Consider the following 21,111-nt stretch of genomic DNA (forward strand, 5'->3'; position numbering starts at 1 on the left):
TCAAAGAAGGTGGCACTACCATCTCCGGATACGGCCGCCCTAAAAGAACCTGCTGATAGAAAGCAGGAAAGTACCCTAAAAGCTATATACACACACACACTGGCATTATATTGAGACCCGCTATTGCATCAGCTTGGATGTGCAGTGCTGCAGCTGCGTGGTCAGACTCCCTGTCGGAAAACATTGATACCATGGATAGGGACAATATTTTGCTGACGATTGACCATATAAAAGACGCGGTCTTATACATGCGTGATGCACAGAGGGATATCTGCCGGCTGGCATCAAAAATAAGCGCTATGTCCATTGCCGCCAGACGGGGGTAATGGACTAGGCAATGGTCAGGTGATGCCGACTCCAAGCGGCACATGGAAGTTTTACCCTATAAAGGGGTGGAACTTTTTGGGGAAGGTCTTTCAGACCTCGTTTCCACAGCTACTGCTGGGAAATCGACTTTTTTGCCACAGGCTACCCCACAGCAAAAGAAAGCACCGTATTATCAGGTACAGTCCTTTCGGCCCCAGAAAAATAAGCGGGCTAGAGGCTCATCCTTTCTGCCGAGGGGCAGAGGAAGGGGGAAAAAGCTGCAGCACACAGCTAGTTCCCAGGAGCAGAAGTCCTCCCCTGCGTCCGGTAAGTCCACAGCATGACGCTGGGGCTGCTCAGGCGGAACCGGGAACGGTGGGGGCACGTCTCAGGTTTTTCAGCACACAGTGGGCTCTCTCACAGGTGGATCCCTGGATCCTTCAAGTAGTATCTCAGGGGTACAGGCTGGAATTCGAGACGTCTTCCCCCCCCCCCCCCCCCCCCCCCCGCCGTTTCCTAAAATCTGCCTTGCCGGCAACTCCCTCTGCCAGGGAAGCAGTGTTGGTGGCTATTCAAAAACTGTATTCACAGAAAGTGATTGTCAAGGTACCCCTCCTTCAGCAAGGAAAGGGTTACTACTCCACAATGTTTGTGGTACCGAAACCAGACGGTTCGGTGAGACCCATCTTAAATTTAAAAGATTTGAACACTTATATCAAAAGGTTCAAGTTCAAGATGGAATCGCTCAGGGCGGTTATTGCGAGCCTGGAGGAGGGGGATTACATGGTATCCCTGGACATCAAGGATGCGTACCTGCATGTCCCCATCAGAGACATCCTAAAACCAGGAAAAGTGTCGGTACATCAATGCACACGAGTCCTGGGAAAAATGGTAGCTTCATACGAAGCAATTCCATTCGGAAAGGTTCCACGCAAGGACGTTTCAGTGGGACCTGTTGGACAAATGGTCTGGGTCCCATCTCCAGATGCAACAGCGGATAACCCTATCGTCCAGAACCAGGGTGTCGCTGCTGTGGTGGCTGCAGAGGGCTCATCTACTAGAGGGCCGCAGATTCGGAATACAGGACTGGGTCCTGGTGACCACGGATGCCAGCCTTCGGGGCTGGGGGGCAGTCACAAAGGGAAGAAATTTCCAAGGACTGTGGTCAAATCAGGAGATTTCTCTTCACATAAATATCCTGGAGCTAAGGGCCATTTACAATGCCCTAAGCCAGGCAAGACCCCTGCTTCAAAACCAGCCGGCACTGATCCAGTCAGACAACATCACGGCGGTCGCCCATGTAAACAGACAGGGCGGCACGAGAAGCAGGATGGCTATGGCAGAAGCCACAAGGATTCTCAGATGGGCAGAGAATCATGTGTTAGCACTGACAGCAGTGTTCATTCTGGGAGTGGACAACTGGGAAGCAGACTTCCTCAGCAGGCACGACCTCCACCCGGGAGAATGGGGACTTCATCCAGAAGTCTTCCAAATGCTGGTCAACCGGTGGGAAAAACCACAGGTAGACATGATGGCGTCCCGCCTCAACAAGAAGTTGAAAAGATATTGCGCCCGGTCAAGAGACCCTCAGGCGATAGCGGTGGACGCTCTAGTGACACCATGGGTGTACCAGTCGGTTTATGTGTTTCCTCCTCTACCTCTCATACCAAAGGTACTGAGAATAATAAGAAGGCAAGGAGTGAAAACCATACTCGTGGTTCCGGATTGGCCAAGAAGAGCTTGGTACCCGGAACTACAAGAGATGCTTGCAGAGGACCCTTGGCCTCTGCCGCTCAGACAAGACCTGCTGCAGCAGGGACCCTGTCTGTTCCAAGACTTACCGCGGCTGCGTTTGACGGCATAGCGGTTGAACACCGGATCCTGAAGGAAAAGGGTATTCCGGAGGAAGTCATCCCTACCCTGATAAAAGCCAGGAAGGATGTCACCGCAAAACATTATCACCGCATTTGGTGGAAATATGTTGCTTGGTGTGAGGCCATGAAGGCCCCGACGGAGGAATTTTAACTGGGTCACTTCCTGCAAGCAGGGGTGTCGTTGGGCCTCAAATTGGGGTCCATAAAGGTCCAGATTTCGGCTCTGTCGATTTTCTTCCAGAAAGAACTGGCTTCACTGCCTGAAGTTCAGACTTTTGTCAAAGGAGTTCTGCATATTCAGCCTCCTTTTGTGCCCCCAGTGGCACCTTGGGATCTCAATGTGGTTTTGGCATTCCTAAAATCACATTGGTTCGAACCACTTAAGACTGTGGATTTAAAATATCTCACGTGGAAAGTGGTCATGCTGTTGGCCCTGGCGTCGGCCAGGCGGGTTTCAGAATTGGCGGCTTTGTCTTGTAAAAGCCCTTATCTGATTTTCCATATGGATAGGGCAGAATTGAGGACGCGTCCTCAGTTTCTCCCAAAGGTGGTCTCAGCTTTTCACTTGAACCAACCTATTGTGGTGCCTGCGGCTACTAGGGACTTGGAGGATTCCAAGTTGCTGGACGTAGTCAGGGCCCTGAAAATTTATGTTTCCAGGACGGCTGGAGTCAGAAAAACTGACTCGCTGTTTATCCTGTATGCACCCACCAAGCTGGGTGCTCCTGCTTCTAAGCAGTCTATTGCGCGCTGGATTTGTAGCACTATTCAGCTGGCGCATTCTGCGGTGGGACTACTGCAGCCTAAATCTGTAAAAGCCCATTCCACAAGGAAGGTGGGCTCATCTTGGGCGGCTGCCCGAGGGGTCTCGGCTTTACAACTTTGCCGAGCTGCTACTTGGTCAGGGGCAAACACGTTTGCAAAATTCTACAAATTTGATACCCTGGCTGAGGAGGACCTGGAGTTCTCTCATTCGGTGTTGCAGAGTCGTCCGCACTCTCCCGCCCGTTTGGGAGCTTTGGTATAATCCCCATGGTCCTTACGGAGTTCCCAGCATCCACTAGAACGTCAGAGAAAATAAGAATTTACTCACCGGTAATTCTATTTCTCGTAGTCCGTAGTGGATGCTGGGCGCCCATCCCAAGTGCGGATTGTCTGCAATACTTGTAAATAGTTATTGTTACACAAATCGGGTTATTATTGCGAGCCTTCTGTTCAGAGGCTCCTTTTGTTATCATACTGTTAACCGGGGTTCCTATCACGAGTTATACGTGTGATTGGTGTGGCTGGTATGAGTCTTACCCGGGATTCAAAATCCTTCCTTATTGTGTCAGCTCTTCCGGGCACAGTGTCCTAACTGAGGCTTGGAGGAGGGTCATAGGGGGAGGAGCCAGTGCACACCAGGTAGTCATAAATCTTTCTTTAGATGTGCCCAGTCTACTGCGGAGCCGTCTATTCCCCATGGTCCTTACGGAGTTCCCAGCATCCACTACGGACTACAAGAAATAGAATTACCGGTGAGTAAATTCTTATTTTTTTAAAAACCATACATTGAGTTACTTTAAACATGCATGTTAAAATTGTCAGTGAAAACCTAAATATACCCCTAGGATTCAAGCTCTGACACTCATGTAGATTTATTTTCTTCATTTTACGCTACCGTACCTCAATGTTGCTCTTGCATTGGGTTTTGGATTGTGTTCATAATCAAATTTCCAAAGTTGGTGTAGAGTAGCAGGGTTTTTATCCGTGATTTGTCTGTTATGAGTACAGTACATTGATTTTAAAATATTGCCTGTCCCTGGCACATAAAACTGTGTCTATAACATGCTACCATAAGCATATTTTTAGAGCGGACAAGGTGTTATTTGGCTCGTGCAGTGTTTCTGATCTATGCCATGCATAATCAGGGGAATTCAATTAGGTGCAGGGTTAAGCTCCCAGTTTTACACACAAGCTATTCAATTATTCAATGTTGTTCTAGGTTAATGTGACAATTTGCAATCAAATGGATTTCCCCGCATGTTAAATGCAGAGTGGTGCATTTAATGTGAATTTTTCCATGCAGCTCCTGGGGCTGCGAGGGATTATCCTGCCTCTGGGGGTTAGCGAGCGGGGTTCAAACAGATAATTGAATCTCTCCAATGTGTAGTGTTCAGGTGTAAAAAGTTTCATTTCAATCTCGTCTGACCACTAGACTTTGACACCTCTCTGCAGTATATCATTGATCACATCTTGCAAATTGTTTGGATTATTTAAAGAAAGGCCTGTTCCTTACCACCTTTCTATTAAAGGCCCATTTTATGTAATAGCTTGTGAATGTTTGACTTATATAATTATAGGATATATAAACACACTTACAGATGTATCTGCCTACACCCATTCTTAGACCCTCCAACATGGGTAGTGATTCTCTGACATTCATATTTTGGTCTGAATGTAGAATCTTACTCGCATCGTAGCTGCATCCAAAGTTGCTTATAGCTTATTAGGCATCTAGTAATAGTATTCGTATTGCAAGGGGGGTTCGGTTTGAAATCCTGACAGTCAGGATGTCCACAGCGGCATCCATGACTGATCCCGGGAAGTATTTTAACCCTAATCATAGCCCTAACCTCGGTTACTTGTGGGATCAGTTGGGATTCTGCTGTTGATATTCTGACTGTTGGGATCCTAACCGCATCCCTACAAAACCAATCATTATAAAGTCACAGATTACGTATAAAAATGCTCTGACCTAGAACAGTAGTAAGTATTCCCCAGCACATTTAGTTCTGTGTTGTTAAACCCCCCAAAAAACACCCCCTTTTATAGTCTTTTGTTAGTCATGTCCATTGTAAGAGTTGCCTGCGAAAATGAAATATTTGTCCTCTGTCCTTTGTAGGTGACGGGAAGTGTGTAATTTGTGACTCCTACGTGCGCCCCTGTACTCTGGTGCGGATCTGCGATGAGTGCAACTATGGGTCTTACCAGGGACGTTGTGTGATCTGTGGGGGCCCAGGAGTATCCGATGCTTACTACTGCAAGGAGTGCACCATTCAAGAGAAAGATGTGAGCAAACCAAGTAAAATGTATCCATGTAGTGAAGGAAATGAATCTCACGATTATATGTGGTTATTTTGGAACAATTCTCACTTTTCAAATAACTTGCTCATATCCCCAGCTATTTCTGCATGCTATTTTCTGATGCAGTCATCATGTGATAAGGGGGTGGGCCTATTGTAATGTATCTGTACTTCAAACAGCTGACCTCTGGTATATGCGCAATCCATTGATGAAACACACCAGACTGCGGATGCAGAAAGTAAAGTGATTAACAGTGAGGGTCTGTTTGGGAGCAGTTAAGGGGTGCAGCAGCAAAAAACGCACACCTGCCAGGACCGATTTCTGGCATATCCCAGCTTGTGATTACAAACCTGTACTTTGTTGCAGTTGCTCCCACATCTTCCTGTGGCCATGACTCGCAAAGTCGTCGGTGTGCGTCTGAATACTATTCCAGGGGGGGCTATGGCATTTGCATATTTTTCCACAGTCGCTGCTTACACATATGTAGCCCCGGCAGCATTAGCGTACATCTCTGAATTAGGCCCTTGCTGCACTGTTATTGTCAGGGTTGGAGAAACGGTTGTACCGGCATGGGGGGTACGTTCATATTTAGCAAGGATTCAGCTGACCCAGTCTGAGGCAAGGGCCTCTGATTTACTGAGTAATCCTGCCAGGTTCAGGTCTTTATGGAAACTTCTTCAGACAGAGACATCATCGTGTTCTGAGTTCTCATAGCTCCGTATTTAGAGGCCAGTGATTCCAGTAACAAGGATTAGGAAAGTTAAGCAATAACTCCCGATTGCACAGCTTTCTTGTACTGATTGAATTTGGCCTGGTTATGTGGTTGACCATTTTCTTTCCTGCAAAAAGTGGTGGTGGAACCCTCGGTAGCAGAGTGCGTTTATACCATATGATAGTAGGGACAGTTTAAGGGTACGTTTTATCATAAGTTGAACGGTGTGTGTATATAATAAAATAGTGGAAAATCTTGTTACATACTCTTTCTCCAGCGGGGTACATTGGTTTCCACAGGGAAACATCGGGGTGTAGAAATGGATCTTAATCCAGGCACCAACAGACTAAAGCTTTAGACCAGGCATGTGCAAACTGCGGCCCTCCAGCTGTTTAGAAACTACACATCCCAGCATGCCCTGATACCGCTTTAGCATTCTCTGACAGCAAAACTGTGTCAGTGCATGCTGGGATATGTAGTTTCACAACAGCAGGAGTGCTGCAGTTTGGACATGCCTGCTTTAGACTGTCCTAGGATGCATTGGGGCCTCCTCTATAACCCCGCCTCCAGGCACTGTGAGCTCAGTTTCGAGTTGGTGCCTGCAGATGCAGGTCACTTAACAGGGGGGGTAGCCCTGAAAAAGCTTTTAGAAGACTTTAAGGGCCGCAGCACTTACATATCAGGGTGACATTCTGTGCTGCGGCGGCGTCACATACTCCCGCTGGTTCTGTTCCTGGGTACTTGCGGAGAGACGCTTCGGCTCTAGGCACAGTGTCGCAGACACTCTCCTGGTTCGCGTGGCTGCTACTGAAGGGAGGAGGTAAGAGGGTCCCCCAGGCGGGACCCACTGTTAAATCGCATTCCGGTCGCAGTCCAAGGAGACGGACTGCGACTCTGGCGTGGTCACTGTAACAGAGCAGGGACCCCACAATATCCACCAGGGCATAGGAGTACAGGTCGGGTGTACTAATGCCCACTTTATTAAGACTCTGTAGTACCAGGTGGTGAGGACCAGCATAGGGGAGAAGGCGCTTGACCTGTAGCCCCTCCCCCAGCTCCTGGCGCCATCTACTGCTGGTGTTCCCGCCCTGGGGCTGCCCCACACTCTCCCTCACTCCCTGACTGAGACGCTGGGCGCCATCTTCTATGATTAGCTGCGACTGGTCTCCGGGACTGCAGGGCAAGGTCTCCTCTGTAAATACGCCTGTACATCAGCGCTGTGATTTTACAGACACTTAAGTATTCTACATGTCGTTATTAAGACGGCGTTAGTTAAGAACAAGTGTACCTGTACCAGAATATATTGTACAAGTATTCTGATGTATACATCCGTTCTCGGACCATGTATGTGTGTGTGTGTGTGTGTGTATACGTGTATACATACACACACACACACACACACACACACACATACACATACACACACACACAATATTCAGAGGGCGCACACCAATAATGTATTTACAGTAAAATTCTTAACCAGCAAAATCCCATGAAACACATTTAATAAAACAAAGTTAAAAATTGTACAGTTGTATAATATTTCATAGAAACAATGTTTGTTTATACAATGCACCAATAAAACAATACTTAATAGTGTGATTATTTCATAAAACCCAACGCGTTTCGTCCACTCGGGACTTCATCAGGGGTATGAGTCATAGATGGTTTATCGATGGAGGAAAAGAGGAAGAACAAGAAAAACATCAACTTTATATCATGATAACAAATGTCCTATTCATGATCAATAATGGGCTATAACAATTTTTATTATTACATATAACTTTCATAGGACATTGAAAAAAGATTTTTATATATCCAATAGCCAATACTAGATTGAATCAATAAATAAACATCAATAGTTCTCTAATTCCATGTATTTACATGGTTAAATGAATTCAAATTTATCAGACTTGATTAAGATCTAGATTAACTCATTTATTATCAGGAATGATTGGTGAGATTAACTACTTACTTCAAGAATGATTTAAGGAAGTCCCCCACATTGAGGGTCGAATATTCGTTCGCAATGGTGTGGTGCAATTTATTGTGGATAATTCTAGAGGAGAATAGATAGTAACTATATACAATAGTAGATTCAACCCCCAGTTTCATCTCAAGTTATTAGACCTATACTCACAATAGGTATCTGGGAATAAAGTACCATCAGATGTTCGCAATCCCCCGTGAGATGTCTTTATAAATCAACATATGGCTAAGAAGGCCAATCTAATGGATTATAATTTAGAATTAATACGGACACTACCCATTAGGATCCAAGTTACTGAAACAAAAACACTTACTTTAAATCGTGCACTTGCAATAGAATAAAACGCAACAAAAGGGGTAGATCCTCTATGCAATATCCGGTGAGATAAATATAATATCCAACTAAAAATTAAATATATAGGGAATATCAATGCTAAATGCAGTCTACAAAAAATCCCATTAATCAAAGACCTTACATCACAATTTACAATGAAGATTTCTAGATGTGTGTGGCTGCCTCATCTCCTGGATATCAAGTGAACTAGGAGGTGCTAGTGTAGCCTATTTATACCTACAAGGGTGTTACATCACTTCCTCCTCCCTGTTGATAGGTCTAATTATATTTTTATAATATTGTAATTTATATAGGTGGTAATGGAATTCTCTTTTTAATATATATTAGTATGTATAATGGTCAACGGGCAAAGGAGGTATAATCATGTGATAAACCAAGAAATACCATATAATCTGTTTATAACCTGTATTTAAGGTAATACACCTGTGTGATGATCTCACTTCCGCCATGCATTCCAACAACTACGACTCATACCCCTGATGAAGTCCCGAGTGGACGAAACGCGTTGGGTTTTATGAAAGAATCACACTATTAAGTATTGTTTTATTGGTGCATTGTATAAAAGAACATTGTTTCTATGAAATATTATACAACTGTACAATTTTTCTCTAACGTCCTAAGTGGATGCTGGGGACTCCGTAAGGACCATGGGGAATAGCGGCTCCGCAGGAGACTGGGCACATCTAAAGAAAGCTTTAGGACTATCTGGTGTGCACTGGCTCCTCCCCCTATGACCCTCCTCCAAGCCTCAGTTAGATCTTTGTGCCCGAACGAGAAGGGTGCACACTAGGGGCTCTCCTGAGCTTCTTAGTGAAAGTTTTAGTTTAGGTTTTTTATTTTCAGTGAGACCTGCTGGCAACAGGCTCACTGCATCGAGGGACTAAGGGGAGAAGAAGCGAACTCACCTGCGTGCAGAGTGGATTGGGCTTCTTAGGCTACTGGACATTAGCTCCAGAGGGACGATCACAGGCCCAGCCATGGATGGGTCCCAGAGCCGCGCCGCCGGCCCCCTTACAGAGCCAGAAGACAGAAGAGGTCCGGAAAATCGGCGGCAGAAGACATCCTGTCTTCACCAAGGTAGCGCACAGCACTGCAGCTGTGCGCCATTGCTCCTCAGCACACTTCACACTTCGGTCACTGAGGGTGCAGGGCGCTAGGGGGGGGCGCCCTGAGCAGCAATAAAAACACCTTGGCTGGCGAAAATACATCACATATAGCCCCCAGGGCTATATGGATGAATTTTAACCCCTGCCAGAATCCATAAAAAAAGCAGGAGAAAAGTCCGCGAAAAAGGGGCGGAGCCTATCTCCTCAGCACACTGGCGCCATTTTCCCTCACAGCTCCGTTGGAGGGAAGCTCCCCTGGCTCTCCCCTGCAGTCACTACACTACAGAAAGGGTTAAAAAAGAGAGGGGGGCACTAATTAGGCGCAGTATTAACAATACAGCAGCTATAAGGGGAAAAACACTTATATAAGGTTATCCCTGTATATATATATATATAGCGCTTTGGTGTGTGCTGGCAAACTCTCCCTCTGTCTCCCCAAAGGGCTAGTGGGGTCCTGTCCTCTATCAGAGCATTCCCTGTGTGTGTGCTGTATGTCGGTACGTTTGTGTCGACATGTATGAGGAGAAAAATGATGTGGAGACGGAGCAGATTGCCTGTAATAGTGATGTCACCCCCTAGGGGGTCGACACCTGAGTGGATGAACTGTTGGAAGGAATTACGTGACAGTGTCAGCTCTGTATAAAAGACAGTGGTTGACATGAGACAGCCGGCTACTCAGCTTGTGCCTGTCCAGACGTCTCATAGGCCGTCAGGGTCTCTAAAGCGCCCCTTACCTCAGATGGCAGATATAGACGCCGACACGGATACTGACTCCAGTGTCGACGGTGAAGAGACAAATGTGACTTCCAGTAGGGCCACACGTTACATGATTGAGGCAATGAAAAATGTTTTACACATTTCTGATAATACGAGTACCACCAAAAAGGGGTATTATGTTCGGTGAGGAAAAACTACCTGTAGTTTTCCTGAATCTGAGAAATTAAATGAGGTGTGTGATGATGCGTGGTTTTCCCCCGATAACAACTGATAATTTCTAAAATGTTATTGGCATTATATCCTTTCCCGCCAGAGGTTAGGGTGCGTTGGGAAACACCCCCTAGGGTGGATAAAGCGCTCACACGCTTGTAAGGGCTCTACCCTCTCCTGAGATGGCCGCCCTTAAGGATCCTGCTGATAGAAAGCAGGAGGGTATCCTAAAATGTATTTACACACATACTGGTGTTATACTGCGACCAGCAATCGCCTCAGCCTGGATGTGCAGTGCTGGGTTGGCGTGGTCTGATTCCCTGACTGAAAATATTGATACCCTATATAGGGACAGTATATTTTTGCCTATAGAGCATTTAAAAGATGCATTTCTATATATGCGTGATGCACAGCGGAATATTTGCCGACTGGCATCAAGTCTAAGTGCGTTGTCCATTTCTACCAGTAGAGGGTTATGGACACGTCAGTGGTCAGGTGATGCGTATTCCAAACGGCATTTGGAAGTATTGCCTTAATAAGGGGAGGAGTTATTTGGGGTCGGTCTTTCAGACCTGGTGGCCACGGCAACAGCTGGGAAATCCACGTTTGTACCCCAGGTCGCCTCTCAACATGAGAAGACGCCGTATTATCAGGCGCAGTCTTTTCGTGGACAAGCGGGCAAAATGTTCCTCATTTCTGCCCCGTGACAGAGGGAGAGGAAAAAGGCTGCAGAAATCAGCCAGTTCCCAGGAACAGAAACCCTCTCCCGCCTCTGCCAAGCCCTCAGTATGACGCTGGGGCTTTACAAACAGAATCAGGCACGGCGGGGGGCCCGTCTCAATGAATTTCAGCGCGCAGTGGGCTCACTCGCAAGTAGACTCCTGGATCCTTCAGGTGATATCTCAGGGGTACAAATTAGAATTCGAGACGTCTCCCCCTCGCCGTTTTCCTAAAGTCGGCTTTACCGATGTCTCCTTCTGACAGGGAGACAGTTTTGGAAGCCATTCACAAGCTGTATTCCCAGCAGGTGATAATCAAGGTACCCCTCCTGCAACAGGGAACGGGGTATTATTCCACACTGTTGTGGTATCGAAGCCGGACGGCTCGGTAAGACCGATTCTAAATCTAAAATCTTTGAACACTTACATACAGAGGTTCAAATTCAAGATTGAGTCACTCAGAGCAGTGATTGCGAACCTGGAAGAAGGGGACTACATGATGTCTCGGGACATCAAGGATGCTTACCTTCATGTCAAAATTTACCCTTCTCACCAAGGGTACCTCAGGTTTATGGTACAGAACTGTCACTATCAGTTCAGACGCTGCCGTATGGATGGTCCACGGCACCCCGGGTCTTTACCAAGGTAATGGCCGAAATGATGATATTCCTTCGAAGGAAGGGAATTTTAGTTATCCCTTACTTGGACGATTCCCTGATAAGGGTAAGATCCAGGGAACAGTTGGAGGTCGGTGTAGCACTATCTCAGGTAGTGTTGCGGCAGCACGATTGGATTCTCAATATTCCAAAATCGCAGCTGGTTCCGACGACTTGTCTTCTGTTCCTAGGGATGATCCTGGACACAGTCCAGAAAAAGGTGTTTCTCCCGGAGGAGAAAGCCAGGGAGTTATCCGAGCTAGTCAGGAACCTCCTAAAACCGAGCCAAGTCTCAGTGCATCAATGCACAAGGGTTCTGGGTAAAATGGTGGCTTCCTACGAAGCAATCCCATTCGGCAGATTCCACGCAAGAACTTTCCAGTGGACCTGCTGGACAAATGGTCCGGGTCGCATCATCAGATGCATCAGCGGATAACCCTGTCACCAAGGACAAGGGTGTCCCTCCTGTGGTGGTTGCAGAGTGCTCATCTTCTAGAGGGCCGCAGATTCGGCATTCAGGACTGGGTCCTGGTGACCACGGATGCCAGTCTGCGAGGCTGGGGAGCAGTCACACAGGGAAGGAATATCCAGGGCTTATGGTCAAGCCTGGAGACATCACTTCACATAAATATCCTGAAGCTAAGGGCCATTTACAATGCTCTAAGCTTAGCAAGACCTCTGCTTCAAGGTCAGCCGGTGTTGATCCAGTCGGACAACATCACGGCAGTCACCCACGTAAACAGACAGGGTGGCACAAGAAGCAGGAGGGCAATGGCAGAAGCTGCAAGGATTCTTCGCTGGGCGGAAAATCATGTGATAGCACTGTCAGCAGTATTCATTCCGGGAGTGGACAACTGGGAAGCAGACTTCCTCAGCACGACCTCCACCCGGGAGAGTGGGGACTTCACCCAGAAGTCTTCCACATGATTATAAACCGTTGGGAAAAACTCGACAGGTATTGCGCCAGGTCAAGGGACCCTCAGGCAATAGCTGTAGACGCTCTGGTAACACCGTGGGTGTACCAGTCAGTGTATGTGTTCCCTCCTCTGCCTCTCATACCCAAGGTACTGAGATTGATAAGATGGAGAGGAGTAAGCACTATATTCGTGGCTCCGGATTGGCCAAGAAGGACTTGGTAACCGGAACTTCAAGAGATGCTCACGGAGGATCCGTGGCCTCTACCTCTAAGAAGGGACCTGCTCCAACAAGGACCCTGTCTGTTCCAAGACTTACCGCGGCTGCGTTTGACGGCATGGCGGTTGAACGCCGGATCCTGAAGGAAAAAAGGCATTCCGGATGAAGTCATCCCTATCCTGATCAAAGCCAGGAAGGATGTTACCGCAAAACATTATCACCGCATTTGGCGAAAATATGTTGCGTGGTGCGAGGCCAGTAAGGCCCGACGGAGGAAATTCAACTGGGTCGATTCCTACATTTCCTGCAAACAGGAGTGTCTATGGGCCTGAAAATGGGGGTCCATTAAGGTTCAAATTTCGGCCCTGTCAATTTTCTTCCAAAAAGAACTAGCTTCAGTCCCTGAAGTTCAGACGTTTGTAAAAGGGGTACTGCATATACAGCCTCCTTTTGTGCCTCCAGTGGCACTTTGGGATCTCAATGTAGTTTTTTGGGTTCCAAAAGTCACTTTGGTTTGAACCACTTAAATCTGTGGAGTTAAAATATCTCACATGGAAAGTGGTCATGCTGTTGGCCCTGGCCTAGGCCAGGCGCGTGTCAGAATTGGCGGCTTTATCCTGTAAAAGCCCTTATCTGATTTTCCATTCGGACAGGGCGGAATTGAGGACTCGTCCTCAGTTTCTCCCTAAGGTGGTTTCAGCGTTTCACCTGAACCAACCTATTGTGGTGCCTGCGGCTACTAGGGACTTGGAGGACTCCAAGTTGCTAGACGTTGTCAGGGCCCTGAAAATATATGTTTCCAGGACGGCTGGAGTCAGAAAATCTGACTCGCTGTTTATCCTGTATGCACCCAACAAGCTGGGTGCTCCTGCTTCTAAGCAGACTATTGCTCGTTGGATTTGTAGTACAATTCAGCTTGCACATTTTGTGGCAGGCCTGCCACAGCCAAAAATCTGTAAATGCCCACTTCACAAGGAAGGTGGGCTCATCTTGGGCGGCTGCCCGAGGGGTCTCGGCTTTACAACTTTGCCGAGCAGCTACTTGGTCAGGAGCAAATACGTTTGTAAAATTCTACAAAATTGATACCCTGGCTGAGGAAGACCTGGAGTTCTCTCAATTGGTGCTGCAGAGTCATCCGCACTCTCCCGCCCGTTTGGGAGCTTTGGTATAATCCCCATGGTCCTTACGGAGTCCCCAGCATCCACTTAGGACGTTAGAGAAAATAAGAATTTACTTACCGATAATTCTATTTCTCGTAGTCCGTAGTGGATGCTGGGCGCCCATCCCAAGTGCGGATTGTCTGCAATACTGGTACATAGTTATTGTTACCAAAAAATCGGGTTATTGCTGTAGTGAGCCATCTTTTCTAGAGGCTCCTCTGTTATCATGCTGTTAACTGGGTTCAGATCACAAGTTGTACGGTGTGATTGGTGTGGCTGGTATGAGTCTTACCCGGGATTCAAAATCCTTCCTTATTGTGTACGCTCGTCCGGGCACAGTATCCTAACTGAGGCTTGGAGGAGGGTCATAGGGGGAGGAGCCAGTGCACACCAGATAGTCCTAAAGCTTTCTTTAGATGTGCCCAGTCTCCTGCGGAGCCGCTATTCCCCATGGTCCTTACGGAGTCCCCAGCATCCACTACGGACTACGAGAAATAGAATTATCGGTAAGTAAATTCTTATTTTAACATATTGTTTTATTAAATGTGTTTCATGGGATTTTGCTGGTTAAGAATTTCACTGTAAATACATTATTGGTGTGCGCCCTCTGAACATTGTATCTATAGCATTATTTTTATCCCCAACTAGCAGGGGGATATTTCATGAGGTGCAGCCTGACTTAATACAGCGCGAGATAAGTGTATTTTGTGATATAGATATATATATATATATATATATATATATATATATATATATTGCAAGAATTGGTGAAAACAAGCGCCCAAGAGTGTGATTCTTAAAATCAGGGGAAATGAAGGTGTAGAGGAACGGATGATAAGGATCGGTTTAAAACACTTATCTGGTAGGTAGAGACTTGACTCAAGCAGTACTCTTTTTGTGGATTAAGAACATGCGGATAAAACAGAAGAAAACTAACATAGTGTGTACCATTTATGTTACGTATTATGTTGCTGCTTAGTTTCACAGGCCTAATTAGGGAACTAGCTTATTCCCACAAAATATAAATTTGTAGCCTGAGCAGTGTATATATTAAAAATACAAAGAATTTAATAACATAATCACATAAAAACACACATAAAATAGCTGTATAACATGCGTACAGAATAAAAAAATTATATCAGGCTTATCTGTCCATGTAAATGACTGAAATGCATGCGTACAGGATTTAAAATTGTTATAGGCTTATCTGTCCATAGAGAGGAGATGTCTGCAGGTATTCCCAACGCGTTTCGTCCGTCAGCAACAGGACTTCATCAAGGGACATCAAGCCTATAACAATTTTAAATCCTGTACCCATGCATTTCAGTCATTTACATGGACAGATGAGCCTGATAAAATTTTTTTATTCTGTACGCATGTTATACAGCTATTTTATGTGTGTTTTTATGTGATTATGTTATTAAATTCTTTGTATTTTTAATATATACACTGCTCAGGCTACAAATTTATATTTTGTGGGAATAAGCTAGTTCCCTAATTAGGCCTGTGAAACTAAGCAGCAACATAATACGTAACATAAATGGTACACACTATGTTAGTTTTCTTCTGTTTTATCCGCATGTTCTTAATCCACAAAAAGAGTACTGCTTGAGTCAAGTCTCTACCTACCAGATAAGTGTTTTAAACCGATCCTTATCATCCGTTCCTCTACACCTTCATTTCCCCTGATTTTAAGAATCACACTCTTGGGCGCTTGTTTTCACCAATTCTTGCAACAAATTCTATATGCACGCCAAGCATATCTATATGCATTACAAGCTGCCGCTCTGATAACTTATTGAGAAGTGCTTTTATATGAAATAGGGGCTCTTACTTCACGTTTCTTCTCTATTATATTCATTACGTTTTATCATATTTTTAAACTACATTTTTACTGTATATTCTGTGTATAACTACCACATAAACTGCACCCAAGCGCCGTAGTCTCCAATTCTAGATATATATATATATATATATATATATATATATATATATATATATATATATATACACATGCATGCATGCATGCATGCATGCATGCATGCATGCATGCATGCATGCATGCATGCATACATACATACATACATACACACATACACACATACACACATACACACATACACATACACATACACATACACATACACACACACACACACACACACGTATTTATCTGCATTGTCACTGTGACTGTGTGTGCCTGTATCTGCTGTGTGGATACATTGAAAGTGAAATCCAAACTTTAACTATCACTGTATTCTGTATCCTAAGGGACTATATCTGACTTTTCCAGACAGTACCTGTCTCATATTACCACTGCTGCCTATTACATTCATGAGGCGTCCTCTGAGGCAGGTGTGTTAGCGGCCAAGGCGTCGACTATGTCCATCCTATTCTGTGGTTGAGGTCGTGGAAGGTGGACCTGGACTCCAAAAAGACCATGGAGGTACTCCCTTTTAAGGGAGACATCCTATTTGGGGAAGATCTCAATAAGATTGACTGACTTTGCGGCTGCTAAGACTGCATTTCTCCCGAATACTAATCCTTCTGAACAGAAGGCAAAAGGTACCACTTTTCGGCCTCGAGGGAAAGCAAAAAGTCAGGCATTCCCGAGACAATCTTGTGCTCCCAAAACCACCAAGCCCCAGGCAAAGCAATCCTGGGCCGCCCGTCAGCCTGCTTCTAAACACGACAAGCCTGCTTCATGAAAAGGCGGGCCTTCCTCTGGGGGACCCCAGGGTGGGAGGCCAACTTCTGCGATTCACCCAGATCTGGTTAAAGACCACTTCAGATTCATGGGTGCGAGAAGTTCTCTCATGGGTACACAGTCTCTTTCAAGAGTCGTCCCCCTCGCCAGTTCTGCACAATGGTTATCCCTTCGGATCCGTTGATGGCGCAAGCTCTACAACTGGTTGTGCGTTCCCTCCTGGATACATGAGTAATCGTGCTGGTACCTCTGTCCCAAAGGGGCAGAGGATACTATTCGACCCTGTTTCTAGTCCCGAAACTCAATGGGTCTTTCCGGCCTATACTCAACCTCAAATCACTGAACAAGTTTGTGAGAGTATCCAAGTTCCGTATGGAAACACTGCGCTCAATTGTTCTGGCCATGGAACCCGGAGACTATATGGTATCCCTGGATAAACAAGATGCTTACCTGCATATACCTATTGCCATATCGCATCAGCAATATCTGCGGTTTGCTATTGGCAACCTTCATTATCAATTCCAGGCTGTGCCTTTTGGATTGGCCACGGCCCCTCGTATCTTCACCAAGATTATGGCCGTGATGACGACTCGTCTCCGTCGCCAGAGAGTCAGGATCCTGCCGTATCTGGACGACTTGCTGATTCTGGCGAACTCCCACAATGTTTTTCTCAGTCATCTACAACTAACAGTAAACTTCCTACAAGCCCACGGGTGGCTCATCAACTGGAAGAAGTCCTCGCTGATCCCTGCTCGGAGCATGGTGCACCTGGGGGCGCTGCTGGGGACACACGGTCAACGGCTGTTTCTGTCTCCATAGAAGGTCCTGAAACTTTGGGACAGGATCAGATACTTCCTCTCTCGCCCAAGAGTGTCAATACACTCTGCGATGCGAGTACTTGGCCTCATGGTGTCTGTGTTCGACATAGTAGAGTACGCTCCATTTCATTCCCGCCCTCTGCAGAGGTTAATCCTTTCCAAGTGGGACGGCCTACCTCATCGGATCAGGACTCGCATAATCTCCGTGAGGTTCATCTGTCGCTGACCTGGTGGCTATAAGACCAGCAGTTGAGCAGGGGCCGTCACTTCTGGATCTCCAACTGGGTCCTACTGACTACGGACGCCAGTCTGAGGGGTTGGAGCGCGGTGTTGGAGCAACTCTTTCCAGGCTCAGTGGACCAAGGAGGAATCACTCCTCCCGATAAACATTCTGGAATTGCGGGCAGTGTTCAATGCTTTCTCTTGCCCTGCCTCTGATACAGAACAGGCCTGTTCAGGTATGGTCAGACAATGCCACCACGGTGGCGTACATAAACCATCAAGGCGGCACTCTAAGCCGCATGGCAATGATGGAAGTGTCAAAAGTCCTTAGTTGGGTGGAATGCCATCTGCCAGCAATATCGGCAGTGTTCATTCCGGGAGGCCTCCAACTGGGAAGCGGATTTCCTCAGTCATCAGGACGTGCACGCCACAGAGTGGCGTCTTCATCAGGAAGTCTTTAAACTCCTAGTGAACAAGTGGGGCCTGCCAGATGTAGACCTGATGGCGTCTCGACACAATCACAAAGTTCCGGTTTTCTGATCAAGAACCAGGGATCCTCAAGCAGCATTCGTGGATGCACTGGCAATTCCATGGAACTTTTGGCTGCCCTACATGTTCCCTCCAGTGTCACTCCTGCCCAGGGTACTGCAGAAGAATAAAAAGGAGGAATACTACTTCTAATCGCCCCAGCGTGGCCCAGACGGCATTAGTTCTCAGACCTACAGGGTCTGTCGATAGAGCCTCTTTTTCTCCTTCCTCAATGCCCAGACCTCGTTCAGGGCCCTTGTGTCTACCTGGACCTGGCCAGACTGGCTTTGACTGTGTGGCTCTTGAAGCTTCACTCCTGAGGGCCAAAGGATTCTCTGAGGCGGTTAGCCAAACCTATGCTGAAGGCCCTCAAACCGGCATCTGCGCAGATTTATTACAGGGTCTGGAATTCTTACTTCACCTGGTGTGCTGCTAAGAATTAAGATTCATACAAATTCAGTACTTCAAGACTTCCGGCTTTTCTACAACAAGGCCTGGATTTAGGCTTTCGTGTGGCCTCCCTCAAGGTTCATATCTCGGCCTTCTCGGTGTGGTTTCAGAGAAAAATTGCGTCTATTCCTGACGTACATACTTTACTCAGGGTGTGTTATGGATTCAGCCTCACTTTGTCTTTCCGGTGGCTCCATGGGATTTGTCTGTTGTCCTGAATGCCCTTCAAGAGTCTCCATTTGAACCTCTTGAGTCAGTGTACCTTAAATGACTTGCGGTCAAGGTCCTGTTCCTACTGGCGATTGCCCTCTGCTAGGAGGGTGTCTGACCTAGGCGCTTTGTCCTGTTATCCACCCTGCCTGATATTTCACAGTGACCGGGAGTTCTTGGATCTTTCCCGGGTTATTTACCTAAAGTGGTGTCCTCTTTTCACCTTAACCAAGAGATTATGGTTCCGGCTTTCACCTCTTCTGGTTTGTCCTCCAAAGAGAGGGCTTTGGATGTGGTGCGAGCTCTCCGTATATATGTGGAGAGGACTACCTCTATCAGGAGGTCAGATACCCTTTTTGTACTTCATGGTTTTCACAAACGTGGCTGGCCTGTGAATAAGCAAACCTTGGCAGATGGATTAGAATGGCGATTGCACAAACCTATGCGCTGGCTGGTCTCCCAGCTCCTGCTGCTATTAAAGCCCATTCTACTCTGTGTGTTGGATCTTCTTGGGCGGCACGCCGAGGCACGTCTGCTGAACAATTGTGCAACGCGGCTATGTGGTCCTCAGTGAACACGTTCATTAGCCTTTGATACTTCCGCCTCCCAGGATGCTTCCTTTGGATGCCGGGTTCTCATACCCGCTACGGCGCGTCCCTGCCTTTGGGGAACTGCTTTAGGACATCCCCGATATTTCTCTGTGGAAATCAATGTACCCTGCTGCAGAAAAGGAGTGTTATGGTAGACTTACCATGGTTAAATCTTTCTGCGAGGTACATTGGTTCCACAGTGCGCCCACCCTGCTTCTATGGGTTTGTATGGCATTAGTCACTAGTCCCTTCTCCTGTCATGAGAACGTGGTTCTATGTGACTAACATCTACCTTCTCTTTTACCTGCTCCTGCATTGGACTGGTTAACGAAACTGAGCTCACAGTGCCTGGAGGCAGGGGTTATAGGCGGCCCCAATGCATCCTGGGACAGTCTAAAGTTTTAGCCTGTTGGTGCCTGGATCAAGATCCATTTCTACACCCCGATGTTTCCCTGTTCAACCAATGTACCTCGCAGAAAGATTTAACCATAAGTCTACCATAAATCTCCTTTTATTGATCAGATTTATAGTTGCATAAATTGTCAGAAAATTCTAGATATTTAAAATTGCATGTCATTATGTTTGAGATTATTTAACAATGTTTCCTGTTTCTCTGCTCGAGCCTTGGCAAGTGTTAACCCTTTACTTTGTTTATCTTTCAGAGAGACGGTTGCCCCAAAATTGTAAATTTGGGTAGTTCCAAAACAGATCTTTTCTATGAGAGAAAGAAGTATGGATTTAAGAAGAGGTAGTCTATGCTCTGGATCCTGGGAGGATAACAAAGTAGTATTTGTTTTGTTGGAACTGCATGGATTTTCTATGGTTATTAACAATGTCAATAAAGTGTATGGTTTTTACAACAATCGACTGTCGTATGTCCATTTTAAAAGTACTTTCTTTTTTCTTAGTGATCTATTTTCGGGAGATAAAGCTAATAGAACGGAGCAGGAAGACCATGGGCACTTTCATAGTCTTCATATACAAATGCCTCTACTAAGGGTAATCGACAGAATCTCTCCAGTTAATGTGGATTTCAGTTTGATCCTCCTCAGGCTCTGAACAGAAATCCGCGTTAAATGCAGCCTAAGGACTTTAATTAAATAGCTCTGGCAGATCAATTAGTCTGCGGTAATGCACAGCGGTTATTTGAATTTGGCCCTAAGAGTTGTTAGTAATTACAAATTTGTAAAAGTTTTCTAATTTTTTACAAATATAACAGCAGTGCAAATGTGCAGTAGCTAATTATATTGATGTGGTTTTGCAAAAATTTTATATTTCAGGTAAATATTTGATAGCTCCTTATTTCTGCACATTTCCTCTTTAAGCTGGCCATGGCCGATACTGCTGTGCAGAGTGACACAGTGGCTGATCAGTTTGGCTATATTATTAGGCATCATAGACTGGCGGCATTGTCTTTCACTTTGGCTAAGGACGCTAAAGTGTTCTACATAGGAAAGAAATCAAGCAGGCAAATAATCACAACCTTTCAGGGGTGGGTCCAAGGGGATGCAGAGACCACGACTGCACTACATAATTCTGCATGACTGCCATTGGTCTAGTTTACAAATACAAGGAATACTGT

General features: G+C 46.1%; 1 protein-coding gene across 1 annotated transcript in view; it reads left to right on the top strand.

Moving 5' to 3' along the window:
* The window catches only part of PHF5A (PHD finger protein 5A), a 49,215-nt gene extending 28,823 nt beyond the window's left edge, over positions 1-20,392 (top strand). The window contains exons 3-4 of the mRNA XM_063940468.1: positions 5,065-5,231; positions 20,192-20,392. Of these exons, the coding sequence (XP_063796538.1) occupies positions 5,065-5,231; positions 20,192-20,281 (257 nt within the window). The 3' untranslated portion in view covers positions 20,282-20,392. The remainder of the gene's footprint in view (positions 1-5,064; positions 5,232-20,191) is intronic.
* The last annotated feature ends 719 nt before the right edge of the window (positions 20,393-21,111 follow it).

Source organism: Pseudophryne corroboree, chromosome 9 (genome assembly GCF_028390025.1).
Source record: "Pseudophryne corroboree isolate aPseCor3 chromosome 9, aPseCor3.hap2, whole genome shotgun sequence".
Classification (NCBI taxonomy): domain Eukaryota; kingdom Metazoa; phylum Chordata; class Amphibia; order Anura; family Myobatrachidae; genus Pseudophryne; species Pseudophryne corroboree.